Source organism: Chrysochloris asiatica, unplaced genomic scaffold (assembly GCF_000296735.1).
Source record: "Chrysochloris asiatica unplaced genomic scaffold, ChrAsi1.0 scaffold00002, whole genome shotgun sequence".
Lineage (NCBI taxonomy): Eukaryota > Metazoa > Chordata > Mammalia > Afrosoricida > Chrysochloridae > Chrysochloris > Chrysochloris asiatica.
This window is the reverse complement of record NW_006408520.1, coordinates 31,814,443-31,839,539: the sequence shown is the minus strand read 5'-3', so window position 1 is coordinate 31,839,539 and position 25,097 is coordinate 31,814,443. Positions and strand designations below refer to the sequence as shown.

General features: G+C 36.6%; 1 protein-coding gene across 1 annotated transcript in view; it reads right to left on the bottom strand.

Annotated features, from left to right (window-relative positions):
- The window catches only part of COL24A1 (collagen, type XXIV, alpha 1), a 562,513-nt gene that overhangs the window by 398,766 nt on the left and 138,650 nt on the right, over positions 1 to 25,097 (bottom strand). The window contains exons 11-12 of the mRNA XM_006831073.1: positions 9,640 to 9,693; positions 5,301 to 5,345 (exon numbers count right to left, since the gene is read on the bottom strand). Coding sequence (XP_006831136.1) covers positions 5,301 to 5,345; positions 9,640 to 9,693 — 99 coding nt within the window. The remainder of the gene's footprint in view (positions 1 to 5,300; positions 5,346 to 9,639; positions 9,694 to 25,097) is intronic.

Genomic DNA, 25,097 nt, shown 5'->3' with positions numbered 1-25,097 from the left:
CATGCAACCATGATGCAATGATAATTACTGGTGATTAGAATGTAAAAAGCTGGAAAGAAAGAGAAAAAAGGATCAGTAGTTGGAAAATATGACCTTGGTGACAGAAATGATGCTAGAGATAGCATTATAACATGATAGACGTTTTCAAGACTAACAATTTACTTATTGCAAATGCTGTTTTTCAACAGAAACTATACATTGTAAGCACCACCAAATGAAATTCACAGGAATCAAATTGACTATATCTGTAGGGAAAGACGATGAAGAAACTCAATATTTTAACAGACAAAAGAAGGCCAAAGGCCAACTATGGAAGAGACCATCAATTTTTCATATGCAAGTTCAGGGCCTGAAGCTGAAGAAAGCTAAAACAAGTTCTTGAGAACCAAAATACAACCTGGAGTGCATCCCACCTGAATTTAAAGACCATCTCAAAAACAGATTTGTTTTATTCTACACTAATGAATGAAGACCGGAGAAGTTGTAGGATGACATCAAGAGCATCATGCATAAAGCAAAAGGTCATTCAAATGATAGGAGAGAAAGAAAAGACCAAACTGAATGTCAGAAGAAACTCTGAAACTTGTTCTTGAATGTAGAATAGCTAAAGTGAATGGAAGAAATGATGAAGTAAAAAACTGAACAGAAAATGTCAAAGGGCAGCTCGAGAAGATAAAGTAAAGCATTATAAGGAAATGTGCAAAGACATGGAATTAAACAACCTAAACAGGAAAAACAAGTTTGGTATTTCTTAAGTTAAAAGGACTGAAAAAATATGCAGGGCTCAAGCTGAAATATTTAAGGATTCTATGGGTAAAATATTGAACAATGCAAGAAGAATCAAAAGAAGATGGAAGGAATACACAAAGTCACTATAACAAAAAGAACTGATAAATGTTCAGCCATTCCAGGAGGTAGCATATGATCAAAAACTGATGGTACTGAAGGAAGAAGTCCAAGCTGCACTTAAGGCATTAGTGAAAACCAAGGCTCTAGGAATTAACAGAAGACAAATTGAAATGTTTCCACAAATGATAAAGTATTGGAAACACTCACTAGGTTATGCCAAGAAATACAGCCAATCAATTGGAAGCTATCCATATTTGTGATTCAACTGAATGTAGAAATTATTGAACAATAACATTAATATCACTCAAAACCAGTTGCAGCGGTGCATTGACAGGGAGCTGCCAGAAATTCAAGCCAGATTAAGAAGAGGACATGGAACCAAAGATATCAGTATTAATGCCAGAAGGATCTTTGCTAAAAGCACAGGGTATCAGAAAGGTGTTTATTTGTGCTTCATTGACCATGCAAAGACATTCAACTGTGTGAATCATAAAATAGCCTATGGATAACATTGTAAAGAATGGTAGTTCCAGAATACTTAACTGTGCTCACGAAGAACCTGTACACAGACCAAAAAGCAGTCATTTGAACAGAACAAGGGAATACCATGTTGTTTAAAATCAGGAAAACTGTTTGTCATGGCTGTATGTTTTTGTTATATTTATTCAATCTGTATACTGAGCAAATAATCTAAGACAGTAGATGATATGAATTACATGTCATCAGGATTAGAGGAAGATTCATTAACAACCTGAGATATGCAGATGACACAACTTTGCCTGCTGAAAGTGAAGACAACTTGAAACACTGAAGATCAAAGAACACAGCCTTCAATATGGATTACAATTCAATGCAAACAAAACAAAAGCAACAGAACCAGTAAGCAACATCATGATAAATGGACAAAAGATGGAACCTATTAAGAATTTCATTTTACTTGAATCCACAATCAATGATCAGTGAAACAAAGGTCAAGAAATTAATCGACATATTGCATTGAAAAATCTGCAGCAAAAAACTCTTTAAAGTGTTAAAGAGCAAAGATGTCACTTTGTGGACTAAGGTGCATGTGACCCAAGGCATGGTATTTTCAATCACCTCATATGCAAGTGAAAATTTGATAAAGAATAAGCAAAACCAAAGAACTGATGCCTTTGAGTTATGGTGTTGCCAAAGAACAGTGTAAGTACTATGGACTTCCAAAAGAACAAACAAATCTTTCTTGGCAGAAGTACAAACCGAATGCTCCTTAGAAGCAAGGCTAGTGAGACTCACGTACTTTAGAGATGCTATTAGGAGGGATCCTGGAAAAGGACATCATGTGTAAAAGAGGAAGGCCCCCAATGAGAGGGGTTGGCATAGTGACTCAAACATAACAATTGTGAGGATGAGCACAGGACCTGGCAGTGTTTCATTCTGTTGTGTACAGGGCCGCTATGTGTTGGAGATGAGTGGATAGCACCTAACAACAACAACAACAATATTTTTAAAGGTAGCAGAGTGCAATTGGTTAGAAATTTAGATTCTGGATTCAAATCACCTGGCTTCAAATTGGTTTCAAGCACTGGTGAGCTAAGTAGTCTCAGGTTGTTCTGGAAATTAAATAATATCACACTTGTGACTACATACAGAAAAGACTTAGTAAATGTGAGTTGCTACCACTGTTACTGGAGTCCTGGTGTGGCACTATGGGTTAATGTGCTGGATGGCAAAGTCTGTTTAAACTGTAAGGTCAGTGGTTCAAACTCACCAGCCACTCCTTGGAAAACCTACACAGGGTCGCTATGGGTCAGAACTAACTTGAAGGCACACAACAACAACAACCACTATTACTAAGGAGTTCTGGTAGTGCAATGATTATGAGTTGGGCTGCTAATCTCATGGTCAGCAGTTTGAAACTACCGTAAGTCCATGGGAGAAAGACGAGGCTTTCTGCTTCTGTAAAGATTTATAGCCTCAGAAACTCTTAAACAGGGTTGCTGTGGTCGGAACTAATTCAAATTGATTGGCACATAACTAACACCACCACTATTATTAGGCAAGAGAAAAATTTAAATGTTTTACACTCTAACTGCCTTACTGTTGTCATCCCAAAATGGCAAGCTAAAACTTGCTTTTTTGACTTTAATTTTTTTCCAGTTCAAATACCTGAGCTCCTGCCTTATTTCTTGGACCAAGTTGTCACTTTTTGCGTTGGGACAGCTAATGATAGTGGAAAGAACATCACATATGGAATCAGAAGATGTGTGTTCAAATTCAACTATTAAGGATATAATTTATGCTACAAAACTCTAGGGTCTTAATCACCCATTTTGCATGTTAAAGCAAGTTCTAAATTTTGTTTTGTTTTGTTTTTAAGGAAAAGTCAGCCTCTGCTCATAGTCATGTTCTACTTTTAAAGAGTAAGTGCTTTACTATTAAGTTTCTACTCTAATTACATTTCATCAAAGTATGCCCATTCTGCCTTTAGACCAGCTGAATGTTAAATCACATGACTCCAACTTTAGATAAACTATAAAATATCTGTAATTCATATTCTTATCGTGAACCATAGCTTGGTTTTGAATGAAATATATATTTATACATCTGAAATAGCAATCTGTACATTCCAATGAAAATTCTAAAATTTATCCATGAACATCAGGGAGCTATATATCTTGACTACATTGCTTTGACCTCATTTTCCCTAAGCTGTACTTTGCCTACATCAGAAACTCCAATAAAACTCTTGAGTTGATTCATTGTCAAAAAATTTACTAAGTGGACAATTAAAATGATCACTTTTACTTTCATCATAATAAATAAGTTACCAAAGTATTTTATAACTGGTGCAGTCTAAATCCTTCCTTTGTTTAGAGTAGCTTTCTGAAATACTTATGCTTAATTTAATAATCAAAAGTTTACAGCTACTGTGTGATTTTGTTTAGAACTGCCTCTGTTTCTAAGCTGGATAATATCAAAGACTCTTCAGAAAGAGGTGGTTGTTCTATGTCATGTGCATTTGAGGAAGCTGGATCTTGATTAAGTAAACTTTCATGACACAGGCATAATGTATACATAAATAAAAGTCTGTACAAATAATTTGATATATTTTTTTAGCTTATTGTAAAATACAATTAATTTCTTAACCCATTGTTGTTTTTATGTGTCGTGGAGTCAGTTCGCCTCATAGTGACACTGTACAGGGTTTCCGAGGCTGTAAATCTTTATGGGAGCAGAAAGCCTCATCTTTCTCCCGTGGAACAGCTGGTAGTCTCTAACTGCTGACCTTAAGGTTCACAAGCCTGATTCGTAACCACTATGCTACCAGAGCTCTTAACCCATACTGCTGGTCTAATGTGTATATATGGCTGAAAAATACATTTGAGCAAGACTGCTATCCAACAATGACACTAAAAATTCCTTTGTTCTAATATTTTTTTAAATTTTATTTTTATTTTAGGGCAGTTCATTAATCATTTTATTTGGTCTCCAGGAAAATGTCATGATGTCTATCTAATGGTCATAATCTAACTGTTGACCCCTTGCTCTACATAGAATTATGCATCTTGAAACTAGGTCTTCAGAGGAGGTATGACTTCAACTTGAGCTAGCTTTTTGGGAAAACAGTGATTCCTCCAAGATGGCTTTGCACTGCAGTTACCTAGTTTGATCTTCATTTCTAATTTACACCATATATCTTTTGTGTATATGTGTGAACTGAGTGATAGTTTACAAGGAAAAACATTGGCTTAACACCATTGTTTCATTGCAATGATTACAATCTCTTCTGTGCATTATCATTCAACAGTATTTTCTTCCATTCCCTCTTATTTTTTTGTTTGGGGGGGCTAGGGAGGTGTACACAAAAACACTCAGGAATATGTAATAATTTAAACAACCAAAGGGCACATTCTGCAAGTTTGTCTCCTGGCCACACTCAGTCCCTCTCTTTCCATGAGTCTAGAGTCCTCAGCTGCTCCCTGTCTCCATGTCCTCATCTCTGCCTCCATCTCTTGTGTCTCTGCTTCTCTGGATAGGGTCTTGCATTCTGCTTGTCCTCTTCTCCCTTGATGGTCCTAGGGTCCTCTGTTTCTGGACTGTAAGATTAACTACTCCCCCATTCTTGTTATAAAACTTCTACCTGTACCATTGTGACAATTGCAATTAGTCATGATAACAATTACTCACTATTGAATCATAAGAGTCTTTTCCCCATCTCTTTTCACCAGACCCATCTAGACATGATGAAAACTATTCAGTGGGGACTCTATCTTCCCCTGTACACTCTTAAACTGAACTCCCTCTTGAAAACTTGTAAGCCAGTCATTTCATGCCTTTATTGCCCCCTCATTTTAGGTAGCCAATTTCTACCTTGCTTTGTCCTAACTTTTAAAGCACATGTATATGTATCAAATGTAAGTTAAACAATCAAATATTTTATAAGTATAATGATATTTAGTAATACTCACTCTAAGTCCAGGAAATCCTGGAGGGCCGATGCTACCTACAAGTCCCTGTATAAAAGAAATGTGCAAATTAGTTAAATGTGATTCTGGAACAGCATAGAGTCCCAACTACTAAGAATAGTTCTGTGAAGGAGGAAAAATAATTTTAGGAAAGATAATATATCAAATTTTACCTTCTACTGCATCTAATGTCTGAAACTTCCCTACTTTTATTCATCCTTCTGAGATGTAAAAACCTACGGTGGCAGTTTTTATTCTTCAAAAGTCCTTCGCTCCATGCAACTGGGTGCTAGATCTATCATCTAACCTGGGATGTAAATTTCTCTAGGCTGCCTATGTATCTATTAGAGGAAGAAGTAGCTTCCATGATTTATCACGTTGTTGTTGTTATGTGCCATTCAGTCAGTTCCAACTCCTAGAGACCCTATGCACAATAGGATGAAACACTGCCTGGGCCTGCTCCATCCTCATAATTGTTGTTTTGCTTGAACTAATTGCTGCTATCACTGTGTCAATCTGTCTTGTTGGGGGCCTTTCCCTTTTTCGCTGACCCTCTACTTTACTAAGCATGATGTCCTTCTCCATCTTATTTCTTTCAAGATTATTTCAAGATCTTATTTCTTTCGGTTTCAAAAATGTCCATACACTAAGTATGAAAGACAAAGTCTCACCATTCTGGCTTCTAATGAGCACTCTGGTTGTACTTCCAACATAGACCTCTTTGTTTTTCTGGCAGTCCAATGTACTTTTCCAACACCTCAACTCAAATGCACCAATTCTTCTATTGTCATCCTTATTTAATATCCAACTTTCATATGCGTATGAGACTACTGAAAATACCATAGCTTGGGTCAGGCACACCTTCATCCTCAAACTTATATCTTTACTCTTGAACATTTTAAAGAAGCCTTGTGCAGTAGATTTGCCTAATGAAATACATTGTTTGATTTCTTGACTGCCAATGTGAGTGTTGTTTGTGGATCCAAGCAAAATGAAGTATTTGATAACTTGTATCTTTTCTCCATTTATCATGACGGCATTTATTGGTCCAGTTGTGAAGATTTTTGTTTTCTTTACATTAAGGCATAATCCATACTTAAGACTGTAGCCTTTTATCTTCATCAGTAAGCATTTTAAGTCCTCTTCACTTTCAGCATGTAATGTTATATCATCAGCATTTCTCAGGTTGTTAATGAGTCTTCCTCCTGATGCCAAGTTCGTGTTCATATAATCCAGCTTCTCAGATTATTTGCTCAGCATACAGATTGAATAAGTATTGTGAAAGAATATAACGCTGGCATACACCTTTCCTAATTTTAACCCATCAAGAATCCCCTTGTTCCATTTGGACAACTGCCTGTTGGTCTACTTACAAGTTTCTTATGAGCATAATTAAATGTTCTGGAATACTCATTCTTCTCAATGTTATCCATAGGTTGTCATCAATAAAACAGAAGTAAACATCTTTCTGGCATTATTTGCTTTCAGCTAAAATCCATCTGACATCAGCAATGACATCCCTGGTTGGACAACCTTTTCTGAACCCAATTTGAATTTCTGGCAGTTCTCTGTTGATATATTGTTGCAACCATTGTTTAATTATCTTCAGCAAACTTTTACTTGCATGTGTAATTAATAATATTGTTTGATGATTTCTGCATTCTTGTTGGGTCATGTTTCTCTGGGATGTGCACAAATATGTTTTTTCCCCCAAATTTGTTGGCTTAAATGAGTGAGTATTTCTGGTGCTGCATCAGTTTGTTGTAAGATTTTAATTTGTATTCAATCAGTTCCTGAAGACTTTTCATCAATACCCTTCCTTAGTGCAGCTTGGAATTCTTCCTTCAGTACCATTGTTTTTTTATATTATAATACCTTTTGAAATGGTTGAACATCAACTATATCTTTTGGTATAATGCACATATTTTTCATCTCCTAATGATGCTTTCTGCATCATTGAATATTTTGCCCATGGAGTCCTTCAATATTTCAAGTCAAAATTTGAATATTTTCTTCAGTTCTTTTAGCTTGAGAAATGCTGAGCATGTTCTTCCCTTTAGGTTTTCTAACTCCAGGTCTTTGCACATGTCATTATAATACTCTTTTGAGCTGCCCTTTAAATTTTTCTGTTCACTCTCTGACTTCCTCATTTTTATATTCACTTTAGCATGTCTGCATTGGAGAGCAAATGCCAGAGTCGCTTCTGACATTTGTTTTGGTCTTTTCTTTATTTCCTGTCCTTTTGCTTTCTTCCTGCATGATGTCTTGATGTCATCCCACAACTCTTCTGGTCCTGGTCATTAGTATCTAATGCATCAAACCTATTCTTGATATGGTCTCTAAATTCAGGTGGGATATATTCAAGGTCATATTTTGGTTCTTGTAGACTTGCTTTAATTTTTTTCAGCTTCAGCCTAAAATTGCAAATAAGCCCTAGAGGCTTAAATTGTTGTTGTTAAGTTCCATCCAGTTAGTTCTGACTCATAGTGACCCTGTATAGGGTTTCTGAGGAGTGGCTGATAGGTTTGAACTGTTGACCTTGTGGTTAGCAGTTGGGTGCTTATACTACAGTACCACATCCTGATTTAAATAGCCTATAAATGTTGTATAAAAAGACAGGTAGTCAATATATAGCATTAGAACATTTTCAGACTATTAAAAATACCATTAATTCTTTGTTGTTGGTGGTAAGTGTCATCAAGTTGCTTCAGACTCATAGTGACCCTGTATAGGATTTCCTAGGAGCAGCTGGTGGGTTTGAACTGCTGACCTTATGGTTTACAGTCCAGGACTGATCCTACAGTGTAACATGAACTACATTATTAAATTCTCTAAACTTCAGTTTCCTCATGTGTAAAAGAAAAATTATAATATTTGCTTTCATAGTTATAAAGATCACAATAAAAATTATGTATATAAAAGTTTTTGAAAAATTTACAAAGCACTGTATAAATCTAAGAAACTCCCAACATTGTTAAGTTATTTACATAAATGTAAAATCTTTAATTATCAATATTAATTTTTCCAGTTGATTTGTGATAGTGCCTTTGAACTCAATTACATTACAAAGTGTCTTTAAGATAATTTATTTTATATTACACTCCAAAACCATCATCATGAAACACTGTATTATTTTTAAATGAAGAACATACTTCAAAAGGAAAGTTTTAAATATTGTGTAAGTCCAATCCTAACAGATTTCATGTATATTTAACTGATAAAAAAATTAAGTAACACAGCCTCACACTAGGTAGTCAAATTCATGCATAGTATTAAAGAGAAAAGTAAACAGTACTTAGTCTATTAATGTTTAGAATGGGATGTCCCCAAAATCATGTTCAAGAAAAAGATGGTAAACATTCTATTTAAAATGTCACTTAAATTTTAAATAACTTCTGTGGAAATCTTTTCTGCTCTTATCTGTCATGCCTTATAGCAAGCAAAAATTTGTCTAAATTTACTGAATTAGTGAATATAATTATGACTTGGGACTAGAAATAAAACTGTCTTTAAATACTTAATTCTTCAACATAAATCATAGTGAGTTGGTTGTGTTTAAAAATAGAAACCATACCTAAATTATTCTACACAGACTTTTGTGATTGATTCTGTTGTTGTTAAGTGCCATTGAATTGGTTCCAACTCATGGCGAGCCTATGTAGAGTTTCCGAGGAGTGGCTGGTTGCATTTAGCAGTAGTGTGCTCATCCTACAGCACCACAAATCTTACAAGAAAAATGTGTGTACAGTATGATTGGAGGGGCTAGTGACTGGATATTCTTTGAAGAAAAAAATAAACGATAATTCTATCTAATACCAATCAACAGCAATTCATCAATATTATTTGTTAAAATTTAACAAATTTTAGAATGGTAACTCTTTCCCTAATCTGAGCAGTAACACTTAACTATCCCAAAATGAAGGCATTTTATGAAACACTCAAAAATCAGGTGGAACAGTGAAGGATCTGAGTCCAAAACAGCGATTACTGAGTGCCCAATTCTTTACACGAAACTTGCTGGCACTTTCATGTACATGGAAGGTTCTCTTCTTGTCTCAGGGACATACAAGGCAGTATTGTGGTCAAATAGTTCCACTATTTTACTTAAATGATCATATTCAACATGGCTAAGAGAATTCATTTTATGATAACCTGTAAAGACAGGACTCAATTTTGGACTATTTCCAATGCTGAAGTATAACAAATTGAAGTTTGCACAGTGGTTCAAAACTGTCCACTAATGTTTATTCACAGAACATACTAATGAGGATAGCAAATGTAGTCACTATGGAGTCTAAGGGATGTTTCATGTAACATTAGATCATCATCACATTGTACTCACAGGACTGCCATCAGGACCAGCGGGGCCTCTGTCTCCAAAGTCACCGGGAAAACCCTGGCACAGAAACAGGAAGAATGTTCTTAAAGCCAAAATTATATATAAATAACTCAATGATTTCTGAAAAGGAATCAAAGAATAGAAAATATTTGTATCCTAACCAAAAAATTGCAATACAAAAAGATTTTTTTGCATAAACTTCATTGATTTTATAAGTAAACTATTTCTGTATTTTATTAAAATTATTAGATGTACCAAATAATACATATAGAAAACTAAACTGGAGATGACCAAAAGTTGTTCATTACAATATAAATAATCACTAAATGAATGGGAACATAACCAAGATTTCTGGCTGACCAATCCATTAGTGTCTCCACTATTCTATGCTGTTTGTATAGCCACACCACAAATGACTAATATTATTAAGCATTTACCATATCCTAGGAGCCTTGGTGTGGAAATGTAGGATACGCACTGGACTCCTAACCACAAGGTTAGCAATTCAAACCCACCAGCTGCTCCTTGGAAACCTTATACAGGGTCACTGTGAGTTGAAACCAACTTGATGGCACTTAACAACAACAACATATGCTAAAGGTTTAATATACATTATTATATATATAATACCTAATATACATGATTATATACATGCTACCAACAGATCCGTGTTGGAAGAGGTGCAGTCAGAGTGCTCCCTGGAGGCCAGGATGGCCAAACTTCGTCTCTCATACTTTGGACATATTGTTAGGAGGGAGCAGTCACTGGAGAAGGATATCATGCTTGGTACGGTGGAGGGTCAGGGATTAAGAGGAAGCCCCCCAATGAGATTGATTGGCCAAGTAGCAGCATCGATGGACTCAAGTGTGGCAACAGTAGTGAGGTTGGCCCAGGATCGGGCAGTGTTTTGTTCTGCTGTGCATAAGGTTGCTGTGAGTCGGTACCAACTCAATGGCACCTAACAACAACAGCCTAATTTAATCTTCTCAACAGTTATATTTGATGAGTATTAATAGCTTTACTCTGCAGCTGAATAAATTAAAGAACAGAGACGTTAGGTCACTGGTACAGAATTAGACAACTAGTGATTCTTGGGACTGAAATTTGAATGGAGGCATCTGATTCAAGAGTCTGTGCTCTTTACTACTGTACTACATGGAATACTGTAACTCATCATTCAAGATGTTGTTGCTATTAAGCTCTGTTTTTTTGGTTCTGACTAATAGAAACGCTATATAGGGTTTCTGAGGAGCAGCTAGTGGGTTTGAACCACAGACTATGAGGTTAGCAGTCCTACCCTATAGCACCACACAAGGCAATATACACACAAAAAGAAATACTATTTTACTGAGTAAAGGTATATTGCACATAAAAACTGCAAATGTAAAACATTCTGACACTGAAAAGTATGCTTTCCAAATAGCTAATGAGAAGTACAAGACTCCCATTGTAAATGCTACTGTAAAAGATCTCACTCGCTTTATTGTTAAATGCCATCGAGTTGGTTCATAATCATAGTGACCCTGTATAGGATTTCTGAGCCTATAAATCTTTATAGAAGCAGAAAGCCCCATCTTTTTTCTGTGGAGCAACTGGTGGGTAGGAACCACCGACCTCATTATACTCACTCCTGTTGTGGTACTTATAGGATAAGCACTGGACAACAAGTTCAGTTTGAACCACAAGATCAGTGGTTCAAACTCACCAGCTGCTTCTCACAAACCCTAGACAGGTTCACTGTAAGTCAAACCGATTTGACGACACTTAACAAAAACAACAAGAACTCTATTTTATATATTAAAGTTTACTTAATTATTCACTCTTACTTTATATTAAAGTTTTTATCTAAATAATTGCTATCCAATTTATCAACTTTAAAATGGCTAACTTATAAAATGGTTTGTTTGACATAGTATTATAAACATTTTAATAATTCCCACATTAAAAAAAAAACTTAAAGAGCAACAAAAATAAAAATATATAAGTAAATTATAACAATATTTTTAGGCAAGCAAGTATTCAATATTATATGTTCAACAGACTGCCAAAAATCACTGGTTTGCAAATACAAATGTGAATGGACTAAGCTTAAAAGCTGACATAACAATGGTAAAAAATGATGTTTCCAAAACATAGATAACTTGTATTCGAAGCACAGTTTCTCTTATTCTGTAATCAGAGAATAATGTAAAAACCATGTGTGTCGTCAAACATATTGCAGCCATACCCCTGCAAAAGTCACTTGAAGTTCAGGCCTGCATTTCGCTTTTATTGTCCTTGGAAGTCAAATTTTGTTGTCAACAAGCTTACAAACCCACAATACATCATTCCATTCAGTATGACCTAAGATGGGTATCTGAAAGTATTTATGATGCACAGGTAATGGAAAGAGTAAAAGAAAAACACTGTAATAAATCTGAAACATTAGAGATGATTGATTAGACAGATCATAAGTAAGCTCTCCATAAATCAGAGAAATAATAAAGAATGGGGGACAGATTGAATCATTCCAATAATGTGAAATGTTCAGAATAGGCAAGTTTACAATAGAAAACTTACATTACAAAAGTACATTAATGGTTTCTAGGACTATGGCCTGCTTTGGGGGAGATGGAGAGTGAATACTAATGGTTTCTTATAGGGGTGATGAAAATGTTCTAAATTTAGGTAATGGTGATAGCTACAAAATTCTGGATATTGAAAACCACTGAACTGTCCTTCAAAAGCATGAATTTTATTGTATGGGAATTATATCTCACTGAAACTGTTCCTAAAAATTTTAATCAGTCTTAACAAAGAGCAGGATTGTCTGAAAATATCCCTGGGGATTGATTTAGGCTTGCCCAGATGAATGTTCTATTTGGAACTTACAGTCTACTACCGTCCTCGTCCAGTGGGAGGAGCTGTTCTCCAGCTCAGCTTCCCACACAACTGGTAATTTCTCTTATTAGCAGGGGAGACTACAACTTCTGCAGACCTCAAGGCCTTTAGGGGTTGGGGAGCTGGAGTTTTCACACCCCTTTTTAAACAACTGACACTTAAACCCACCAAAACAAAACAAAGCAGTCCCTTAAAAAGAAAAATTGAAGACAATAAAACAAGGCTACATGTTAAAATTTCAACTTGATTTAAATAAGACTTTGAGATATGAATTGTATGTCTTTTGTTGTTGTTGTTGTTAAGTGCCGTTGAGTCGGCTCCAACCCATAGTGACCCTGTATAGGGTTTCTGAGGAGAGGCTTGTGAGATTGAACCACCAATCTTGTGCTTCAAACTGACAATATAGTGTAGCACATTAACCCACAGTGCCACATTAGGACTCCAAGGAAAAAATGAGCAGAAATTAAATGGATCTGTATCAGTCCTTCAAAGAAATCCTGGTGGCACAGTGGGTAAGTTAAGTGCTTGGCTGCCAAAAGAAAGGCCAGTGGTTCAAATCTACCAGCCACTCATCAGAGAAAGATGAGGCAGTCTGCTTTTGTAAAGATTCACAGTCTCAGAAACCCTGTGGAACAGTTCCAATCTGTCCTACAGAATCACTGTGAGGTGGAATTGACTTAACAGTAGTCGCTTTATCAATTCTTCTACAAATGCTTATGGATGACAGAATCATCATTTAATTACAATTAGCAAATATTTTATTTAGTCAGAGAAGCCATCTTGCTTATGCTATTGATTTGAAAGAAGCCATTTCCAACAGACCAACAGAGAAATAAGAGTCAAATTCTACTGTTACAATTTCTTAAAACACACATTTTATGGAATGTATGGGATCCTGGTGTGGCACTGTGGGTTAATGCATCAGACTGCAAAGTCATTAGAACTTCAAGGTAGGTGGTTCAAGCTCACCAGATGCTCCTTAGAAACGCTACACAGGCTCTCTATGGTTCAGAATTAACTTACCAGTACTTAACAGAAACAACAACATCCCTTCTACATGAAAAAGACAAAAATCCCCAAAAAGATGGACTGGCACAGTGGCAGAAACAAAGGGTTAGAATGTGACAACTATGAGGATGGCACAGGCCTGGGCAGTGTTTCCTTCTGTTGTACATACGGTCAGTATGAGTCAGAACTGACTCAATGGCACCTAAAACAATAGTCATTTAGGATTATTTTTTAAGGTAGATCAGGGCCACAAGGTAAATTTACATTCTAACTTCTGCCAGGATGATTAACTTTAAGTTTTAAAAAACTTTTATCACAAGAATTCTGAGACATGACAGAAATTAACTTTTCACAATCTAGATAAGCTGAGAAATGATCTCAAGTAATTTGACAGTGTTCCTAATAGCTCGGTTTTAGCTACCAACGACAGTAATTCAGTCAAGATCTTATTTCTTTCTGTTTCAAAAATGTCCATTTCCATAAAAAATGATGCCTTGTCTATCTTTTAAATTTCCTTATAGACCAGCACAAGGTTCAAAACACTCAGCAAACTTTACATAAAATTGATATTTATATGAAATGGAATAAGCAATTTTCCTATTACATGAGTTAAGGGTACATCTTCCAAATTCCCACTTCTTCTCAAATGCCATCACTATGATTATTTTTTTTTTTCTTTTTCTAAAAAGACAGCAAAACTAAACTCGCTCAAATTATATATTAGCTTAAAAGTTAAAATTTGTCAGTACTGATAATTCGTTCCCAGAAAACAAAGCCAGACAATTGTTATTTATTAACAGGTGTATGGTGGTGGTGGTGGTGGTGATGTGCCGTGGAATCGGTTCCGACTCATAGCGACCCTGTACAGGGTTTCCGAGGCTGTAAATCATTACGGGAGCAGAGAGCCTCATCTTTCTTCCACAGAACAGCTGGTAGTTTTGCACTGCTGACCTTGCGTTTGTTAGCCCGATTTGTAACCACTATGTTACCAGAGCTCCTTAACAGGGGTATAACATTATGTAAATGATAACTATATATGAATTTATAAAGAACAGTTTCATTCAGGTTCAGCTCCAATATTTTAAGGGCCTTGAGCAAGGACACAAATAAAGGTCCATATACCATATATATATATTAAATCATTAGATTATTTCTTCATATTCCTTGACATATTCTTCATAATGATATAATTAAAAATATGTATACTCCGACTCGAAGGCACTTAACAACAACAACAACAACTATGGTTTTTAAATAACTGAAAGTAATCAAAATATCAAAGACAAATGAATTGAATTATTTTTATGCATGTCTGAGAGTCTTAATGATTGACTAGCAATATTTGGCTAAGTAGTAAAATAAATACGAGGGGGCATCAAAAAGTTAATGGTTAAATGAAACTGAAAGACAAAAGAATTATTCTTCAAACATGGTGAAGCATCCTTACTTATACATGTATCACTCATAAATTTGGTGCTGGATCCTGAGGGACAGGGGAGCTCATGTATCTTTTAATAAACCTATTGTATTTCTGGTAGCGTAGTGGTTACGAATCGGGCTGCGAACCTTAAGGTCAGCAGTTCGAAACTACCAGCCGCTCCGCGGGAGAAAGATGAGGCTTTCTACTCCTGTAAAGATTTACACCCTCGGAAACCCTGTACAGGGTCGCTATGGGTCGGAATCGAGTCCACAGCACTTAACAACAACAACAACAACAATTGTATTTGTAGTCTGCCAAACCCTCTAAAGGAGGAGTCACTCTTGAGTGGGTCTGAGAATAGAATCACACGAAGCAAGAAAGCACAGATGACAAATCCCAACTTCACTGCTAACTACATATAAGGATGACTCCAATTCCAAAGTGTGGAAAATGGATCCAGTCCTCACCTTCTCATTCTCCATCCTGTCAGTAACTACTCATGTGGCACTCTTTCACCAACCCCAGTCACCCGTTTTTAGGTCATAGCTCATATGTTTGAAGACCACCTTCTTTCAGACTATCATCTCAGTAGTAACCCATCCCTGTTGGCTCTCACTGCCCCTGTTGTTGTTGCTATTGTTATTGGTGCCATCAAGTTGGTCACAACTTACAGTGATCCAACACACAACAGAGTGAAACACTACCTCATCTTGCACTATCCTCACAATTATTGCTATGTTTGAGCACATTGCTGTTGCCGCTATATCAAACCATCTTATTAAGGATCTTCCTCTTTTTTGCTGATCCTCCACTTTACCAAATATAATGTATTGCTCCAGGGATTAGTGTCTCCTTACAATATGTCCAAAGTACAAGAGATCAAGTTTTGTCTTCCTTACTTATAAGGCACATTTTTGGTGTTCTTCTTCCAAGACCAATTGGGAAGTCCATGGTACTTACAATGTTGTTCACTAATACTATAATTCAAATCCATAGATTCTTCTCCAGTCTTCCTTATTCATTGTCCAAATTTCATATGTACATGAGGTGATTGAAAATATCATGGGGAAGCCAGGGCAAGATGGCACAGTAGGCAGACACACTGAGCCAACTCTCTGCAACAAAGACATGGAAGACTGAGTGAAACAGATACAGATGGTGGTCCTGGAATCCTGAGTATCAGGGGATAGGACAGAAAGGTGGACTGAGTGCTGACTAGAAGAGGAAGCTGAACAGGAGCAATGAGAGAGAAGAGAAAGAAGCTGATTGTGTGCTGGTGCGGACTGGCACAGGTATCTTGGGCTTCTGTGAGCATCTGTCAGTACTGCAACCTATATTACAGGACACAGCTAGAGGCTAGTGGCAAGAGATTACAATACTCCCTTCTTTCCATGCCCAACTGGTAGCTAGTTATCACCCTCACCAATCCAGAGACCAGTGGCTCACCCTCCTGCACAGTCTCTCCTCTGGGATCAAGCACTGGGTATAATGCTTCTGGAGGCACGTGGACCTGCTCTGAACTAGGCTGCACAAACAGTGAACAGAGAACTATGTTCACACTTCCAGTCTCTACCACATCCACCAGGAAACGTGTGGTGAGTGTCCGAGAAAACACCAATGTACATATCAGTCATATCAATCAAATATAAATATGATAACACCATGCTTAATAGAAAACAGACAATTTCAGCTTAAATGAAAAAACAAGACAGAGTGTCTCAAGCAAGTGACCAAAATACAGAGAAAGAAAATGTAACACTGGAACTGGTATTGAACTACCTGATAAGGACTTAAAAATAATGCTATTTAGGTAACATCATTGGGTTGAAAGAATGATCAAGAAAACTACATATGAAATCAGGAAAAACATGGACAAACTATAGAAGAATTCAGGAAACAAACTGACAAATAAATTCAGTCATCAGAAAGCCAGAACACTAACACTAAGTTTCCAAAAATATATAATACACTGAAAGGGCAAAGAAGTAGAATCAATGGAAAGTCAAAGTATGGAGCTTGAAGAAAAATCTATCAATATTCATCTTCTAGAAACAATCACGACCACTCACCTGTCAGTTTGTTGTACTGTGGTGGCTCAGGTGACTTTGTGGCTTGCTGTGATTCTGGAAGCTATGCTACCAGTATTTTAAATACCAGCAGGTTTACCCATGGTGGACAGGTTTCAGATGAGCTTCCAAATAAAGACAGACTAGGAAGAAGGAGAGATGGACTACTTCTGAATATTTAGTCACTGGAAAATTTATGAATAGCAGTGGAACACTGTCAGCACCAGAAAACTGAATAATGTTTCAATAAATATGATGAGAAGCATCATAATATTGTCAGATATAGTGCCAAAAAATGAGCCTGTCATGTTGGAAAGCAATCAAAATACTGCTTCCTTGAAGTGGAGTTGACCATGATGCTGCAAATGGTGTAAAGCTTTCGGGACCTTCATCTGCTGATGGGGTACAACTAAAAATGAGGAGAAACAGTTGTAAGATCCATCAATAATAAGAACATAGAATGTATGAAGTATGAATCTAGGAAAATTAGAAGTTGTCAAAAATGAAATGGAATGTGTGTATAAACATCGACATCCTAGGCATTAGTGAGCTGAAATGGACTGGTATTGGCCATTTTGAATCTGACAGTCACATGGTTTACTATGCTGAGAATGACAAATTGAAGAGGAATGGTGTCACATTCATCATCAAAAATAACATATCAAGATCTGTCTTGAAGTACAATATTGTGATGGGATAAATCCATATGTCTTCAAGGAAGGCCAGTTAACACCACTGTTATTCAAATTTATACAGAAGTCACTAAAGCCAGTGATGATGAATTTGAAGAATTCTACCAACTTGTTCAGTCTGAAATTGATAAAATATGCAATTAAGATGTATTGATAATTACTGATGATTAGAATGCAAAGGTTGGAAACAAAGAGGAAGGATCAGTAGCTGAAAAATATGGCCTTGGTGATAGAAATAATTCTGGAGATTACATGATAAGAATTTTGCAAGATCAATGATTTGTTCATTGTAAATACCTTTTTAAACAGCATAAAAGATGACTATATACATGGACCTCACCAGATGGAATACACAGAAATCAAACTGACTACATCTGTGGATAGAAACATTAGAAAAGCTTCACATCATAAGCTAAAACCACGTGAGGGGCAGACTTTGGAACAGACCATCAGTTGCTCATGTGTAAGTTTAGGTTGAAGCTGAAGAAAATTAAAGCAAGTCCACGAGAATCAAACATGACCTGGAACATATTACACCTGAATTTAGAGATCACCTCAAGAACAGATTTGATGAATTAGACACCAATGACCAAAGACCAGAAGAGTTGTGGGATGACGTAAAGAGTATCATACAGGAAGAAAGCAATAGGTCATTAAGAAGACAAAAAGAAGAAAAAGACAAAAATGGATGTAAAAAGGGACTCTGTAATTTGCTCTCCAGTGTAGAGATGCTAAGTAAATGGAAGAAATGAGAACATAAAAGAGCTGAACAGAAAATTTCAAAGGGAAACTCGAGAAGACAAATTCAAATATTATAATGAAATGTGCAAAGATCTGGAGTTAGAAAACCAAAAGGGAAGAACACTGTTAGAATTTCTCAAGCTGAAAGAACTGATGAAAAACTCAAAGGATTCTTTGGGCAAAATATTGAATGACATAGAAAGCATCAAAAATAAATGGTCAATGTTCAACCATTTCTAGAGGTAGTATATGATCAAGAAGGAGTTCTGGTAGCGTAGTGGTTACGAATCAGGCTGAGAACCACAAGGTCAGCAGTTTGAAACTACCAGCTGTTCCGGGGGAGAAAGATGAGGCTTTCTGCTCCCATAAAGATTTACAGCCTCAGAAACCCTGTCACTACGAGTCGGAACTGACTCCACAGCACATAACCACCACCACCACATGATTAAGAGCCAATGATACTGAAGGAGGAAGTTCATGGTGCATGGAATGCATTGGCAAAGAACAAGATTCTGGGAATTAATGGAATACAAATTGAAATGTTTCAAAAAACTGATACAGCACAGAAGACACTTACTCATCTATGCCAAGAAATCTGGCAAATTGAGTGGAAGAGATCCATATTTGTGCCTGTTCCAAAGAGAGGTGACTGAATGGAACTCAGAAACCATCATCATTAATATAGCAAACAAGTAAAGTTTTGCTCAAGATATTAAAAAATGACTGCAAATAGTACATTGACAGAGAACTGCCAGAGGTTCAAGCAGGATGCAGACCAGGAAGTGGAATGGAGAATATCACTACAGACATCAGATGAATCTTGGCTGAAAGCAGAGCGTGCCAGAAAAATGTTGTGCTTTATTAACTACGCAAAGGCTTTCGATTATGTGGATCACGACAAGCTATGGACAACGCTGCAGAGAATGAAAGTTCTGGAACACTTAATTGTGCTCATGAGGAACCTGTACATCAGAGGTGGGGAATGCCCAAACTGCAGGCCATATTATTGTTGTTGTTAAGTGCTGTAGAGTCTGTTCCAACTCATAGCAACCCTGTATAGGGTTTCCGAGGAGCAGCTGGTGAGTTTGAACCACCAATCTTTCAATTCAAACCAAGCTTACAGTCTAGTGTGTTATCCTACAGCGCCACATCCTGTTCTACTACAGTGATGAGGACCCTATCTTATTCTTGCCTCTTTCCCTTAGAGTAAAGAGTCACTGAATCTAGCCTAAACTAGTTCCCATTTTCATTTATATTCCTGATTTTGATAACCTTCAAGGCGCTCTGAGTTTTTCTTATATTATATGCCTTGAAAATAATGGAACACTAATTTTTCACCTATTCGTATTTTACCTCTATAAAATGCTCTAGATTTATCAGCGCACTGAGCAACAGTCAGTGGGTGTCGGTCCTCTCAGTACCTGTTGAACACTTTGTGTAGATTTAGTCCAAAGTCCTGGCTTCCTCCATACATCATGCCATGCTACAGTTAAACTATGCTCAGTAAAGTAGAATCCAGAAAATTTATTTTTCTTAAAAGAGGCAAAATCACTTACAAACTAATGACAATTTTTAATAATATAATAGTAATAGTAGTACGTTCTTTATGATTTAACTAAATTTTTCTGGGAAAAAATAAACTTGTCTCCAAATTCTTCATAACATATATCTGAGACACTATTGTACAATATGCATTTAAGATTGTCTTTGGCCAAGAATACAAACTAATAACAGATGTTAAAACAGACGGAATTCATATTCTGAAATTGTAACACTGGAATTAGAAGCCAAAATACAGTTTGCTTTAAATAGACTATATTAGCATAAAGATATATGAGGAAAAGGAGGAGACCCTCCTTTCTATAGTTAGAAAAATAAACATATCTATAGTTAGGGTGTTATTTTGTCCACTGCTCTAAAGGAAGTACTATTTTTGTTTTCTTAGGGGGAAACTGAGCATAGTTTTGCTCTTTGTCAAACTTTAGGGTAATGTAATATTATTTGATGATTTGTAAGTTATTCCTCTTGAATTGTAAAAACTTGAAAATGCTTGATATTTTGAAAACTGTCTTATAGGTGGTACTGCATGTAAAGGAGCATGGTGGCTTCATACGATAAGCACCAGACTGTGTGAAAACCACAAGATCTGCAGTTTGAGAACACCAGCCATTCCTCAGGGGAAAGATGAGGCTCTCTGCTCTGGTGAAGATTTTAAAAGCTTAAGAATCCCTATACAGGGTTGTTATGAGTTGGAACCAATTTTATGGCACTTAACAATTGAGAGTAAATCTCATTTCTAATTCCACGTTCATGGTTAATTTGTACCAAGTCAGTTTCGTCATAAGTTATTTAGGTCCTTGGCCTGTGGAATTCTATAAATTAACATAGTCAATTTAGTTGTTTTTTTTTTGTTTTTTTTTAAAGAGGGACTACTGATTAAATCAATCTGAGATTCTTGTAAAATGCTTATTAAATCAACTATAGAATTTCCTGACTGTAGCACTATTGAATGAAGTTTGGAAATTTGCACTAAAAAAAAACCTGCTTGGAATTAGTTAAGCATAATCAATTTAATAAACATAATACCAAACACATGAATTTTCTCTCACTAATTAAAAAAAAAATAGCATTGATTTGTATTACAAATTACCTGATGGGTGTTATGCTTTTAATGAACTTAGCTAATAAGATGTGTTCCAAGAAGCTTCTCAAAGTAAGACAATATGGCACATAAAGTAAAACAGTAGGTCTGCGGTGTTTCAAAGAGTACAACCTATAAAGAAGGAGCCCTGTGGTGCTGTAGGATAAGCATTGGACAGCTAACCACAAGGTCAGCAGTTCAAACCCATCAGCTGCTCTGGGGAAGAAAGATAAGACCTTTTGCTCCCACAAAGATTTACAGGGTCACTATGAGTCAGAATTGACCTGACGGCTGTGTTGTGTTGTGGTTTGGTCTGACTTATAAAGAATGGCTACCACCACATTTCTGTAGAATGAACTTGAGCCAAATGCCAATCTCTTAAGAGAGAGAGCAAAAGGCTGGATTAAATAGTGTCTGGGCTACAAGCTTCAAAGTTTATTTTTATTGAAGGCACCTACAGCTCGTGTTGTTGTTGGTGTTGTTAAGTGCCATTGAGTCGGTTCCGACCCATAGTGACCCTGTATAGGGTTCCAAGGTGCAGCTGGTGAGCTTGAATTGCCAAACTTGCAGTTCAAAGGCTTTGCAGTCTGGTGCATTAACCCACAGCACCACACCAGGACTCCATTGCTGTTAGGTGCTGTTGAGTTGGTTCTGATTCATAGAGACCCTGTATAGGGTTTCTGAGGAGTGGTTGGTGGATTTGAACTGCCAACCTTGTGGTCTAAACTGACACTGCAGTCAACTCCTTATCCTGCAGTGCCACACAAGGACTCTTATATAATAGCAATTACGTGAGGTCTTTAAAAGTAATTATAGTGATTAGGACCTGTGTGGTGACTCTGTAAGATAAACACTAGATTGCAAACCACAAGGTCAGCAGTTCCAACCCCTCAGTCATTCAATGGGAGAAAGATGAGGCATTTGGGTCCCAAAAGAGTTACAGCCTCAGAAAACTTATTCAGGTTTGTTGAATTGGAACCAATTCGACAGCACTTAACAACAAAGTACCTGCAAATGCAGTGAGTTATTTAAGATGATTCTTCTAGCTCTAGTGCTTTTAACACCCACCAAACAACCTTTTTTTTTTTTAATTTTCTGATGCGTCTGCATAAGAAAAGGTAGAAGGAGATGCTGAAAGGATGACATGATTCAGTTTTGAATGACTGTTAGCAAGGTCGATTGTAATTGCAAAAACTTGGAATCTAACGTGTGTTTAAAATGAGCCATCTCAGAAGTAGGAAGGGGGATCTTACTATTACTTACTATAAGAGAGAAGAGCCCAGAGTGGAGCACATCCTTTGGACCCTGAGATCACTGTTCATTAAACTTCCTTGTCCCTGAAAAGGAAGCTGTGATACCAGAAGAGGAGCAGAGGAGCAGCAGCAACAGATGCAAGATTCAGAGCAAAAGAAAGAGCAGTGATATTGCTGGATTCACCAGAATAAACCTGAAATGCCTTCAGGCAGAAGGCCGACTTTGTAATTCAGCACATTAACCCACAGAGCCCCACCAGTACTCCAGCATTTACCACAGCTATCCTTTATTCTTGCATACTTCTCAATGTCTTCCTTTGCTTTGGTCACATTATGCTGTTTTTATTGTAAGTTACAGTTAAGTCGGTTCTGACTCATGGTGACCCTATACACAACAGAATGAAACACTGTTCGGTTCTGTGCCATCCTCACAATTGTTACACTTAAGTCAACTGCTGTTGATGCTGTGCCAGTCTACCTCGTTGGGAGTCTTGCTCATTTTTGCTGACCCTCCACCTTATCATGCATGACGTCCTTTTCCAGGTACTGGTCCCTCCTTATAATATGTCCTAAGTATGAGAGATGAAGTCTCGCCATCCTGGTTTCTAAAAAACATTTTGGCTGTAATTCTCCCAACATGGTTTGGTTTGTTCTTCTGGCATTCCATAGTACTTTTAATATTCTTCTTTAACACTATAATGCATCAAATGTATCAATTCTTCTTTGCACTTCTGTATTCATTGTCCATCTTTAACACACATGTGAGGTTACTGAAAATGCCATGACTTGGTCAGATATTCATTAGTTATCAAAGTGACATACTGCAGACTTGCATAATGCAATATGTCATTTTATTTCTTAACTGCTGCTTCCTGAGTGCTAATAATGGATCCAAGCAACATGAAGTCTTTGACAACTTCAATCTTTTCTCCATTTATCATGGTATTCTTTATTGGTCCAGTGGTAAGGATTTTTGTTATCTTTACACTGAAGTGCAACTCATACTGAAGGCTATGGTCTATGGTCTTTGATATTCACAATAAGTATTTTAAGTTTTCTTTGCTTTCAGCAAGCAAGGCTGTATCATCTGCATGCTGTAGGATGTTAGTGAGTCTTCCTTTAATCCTGATACCCTATTCTTTTTCATATAATTCTGAGTTCCCCCTTAACATGCATTACCTTTGACTTCACCAGAATTAATGTATGTCCACTAATCACTGGACCACAAGGTCAATTTGAATCTCAAAGCTGGTGGTTCAAACCCACTAGATGCTCCTCAGAAGCCCTATACAGGGTTGCTATGAGTTGGAAGTAACTTGATGGAACTTAACAACAACAACTATCTAGTTGGAGTTTTGGTGTGGCACTGTAGGATTAACACTGGACCAAAAGATCATTTTGAACCCCAAGGTCTGCAGTTCAAACTTACTAGCTGCTCCTTGGAAACCCTACACAGGGTTGCTATGAGTCAGAACTGACTCCATGGCACTAAACAACAATAACAACACCAATTATCTAGTTAGTGATTCTCCCTTCCTCCCCCTCCATTTCTGGTAGCCACCCAAGAATGTTTCTTTCTGTGTATAAACTTATCCTTGACATTTTATAATAGTGGTCACACAATGTTTGCCTCTTTGTGATTGACTTGTGTCACTTAGCATCATGTCCTCCAGATTCATCCATGTTGTAAGATAGTCTATGGATTCATCATTATTTTTTACCATTGTGTAGTATTTCATTGTACACATATCTCATAATTTGTTTATCCATTCATCCATTGATGCATACCTTAGGTTGTTTCCATCTTATTGCTATTCAGAAAAATGATTACATGAATTCATGCATACGTCTACTTGTATCACAGCTCTAACTTCTTTAGAGTACTTGCATACCTAGGATAAGGAACTCTAGCAGCTGGGATACAATTGCTGGATTGTGTGGCATTTCTATTTCTAGCGTGTTTTTTTTTTTTTTTTTAAGGAAGCATCATATAGTTTTCCATTATGGTTGTACCATTTAGTAGTCTCACCAGCAGTCTATAAGAGTTCCAATTTTCCCACAACCTTGCCAGCATTTATTTTCTCTGTTTTCTTGATCAGTGCCATAACTGTTGGGATGAGATGGTATCTCAATGTAGTTTTGATTTGCGTATCTCTAATGGCTAATGATTGTGAATATCTCTTCATATATTTATTTGCTGCTTGAATATATTCTTTGCTGAAATACATGTTCATGTCCTTGCCCATTTTTAAAAATTCTATTGTCTTTTTGTTGTTGAGGTATTTGAGCTTTCTGTAAAGTTTAAAATACTTCTAAGTGTTAAGGTTCTCTTTTTGCTGTATTGGTAAAATCTTTTGATGAGCAAAATTATTTAATATTTAGGAGGTCCCAGTTATCTAGTTTATCTTCTGCTATTTGTATATTTTTAGATATTTCTGATATTCTTCTTATGCCATAGAGAAGGGTTCTTAACTTTGTCCTTACTTTTCTTCCATGAACTATATAGTTTTAGATTTAAATTTAGGTCTTTGATCTACTTTAATCTATGATGTGAGGTATGGCTCCCCATTCATTTTTCTGCAAGCAAATATCCAGTTTTGCCAGCAATATCTGTTAAAAAGGCTATCTTGTCCCCATTTAATAGACTTCAACCCTTTGTTGAGGACCAGTTTCCTTCAGCTAGAAAGATTTACATATATTCCATTTTATCTCCTTGGCATGTGAATAAGGATTTCTTCCACTAATATATTAAATGGGTTA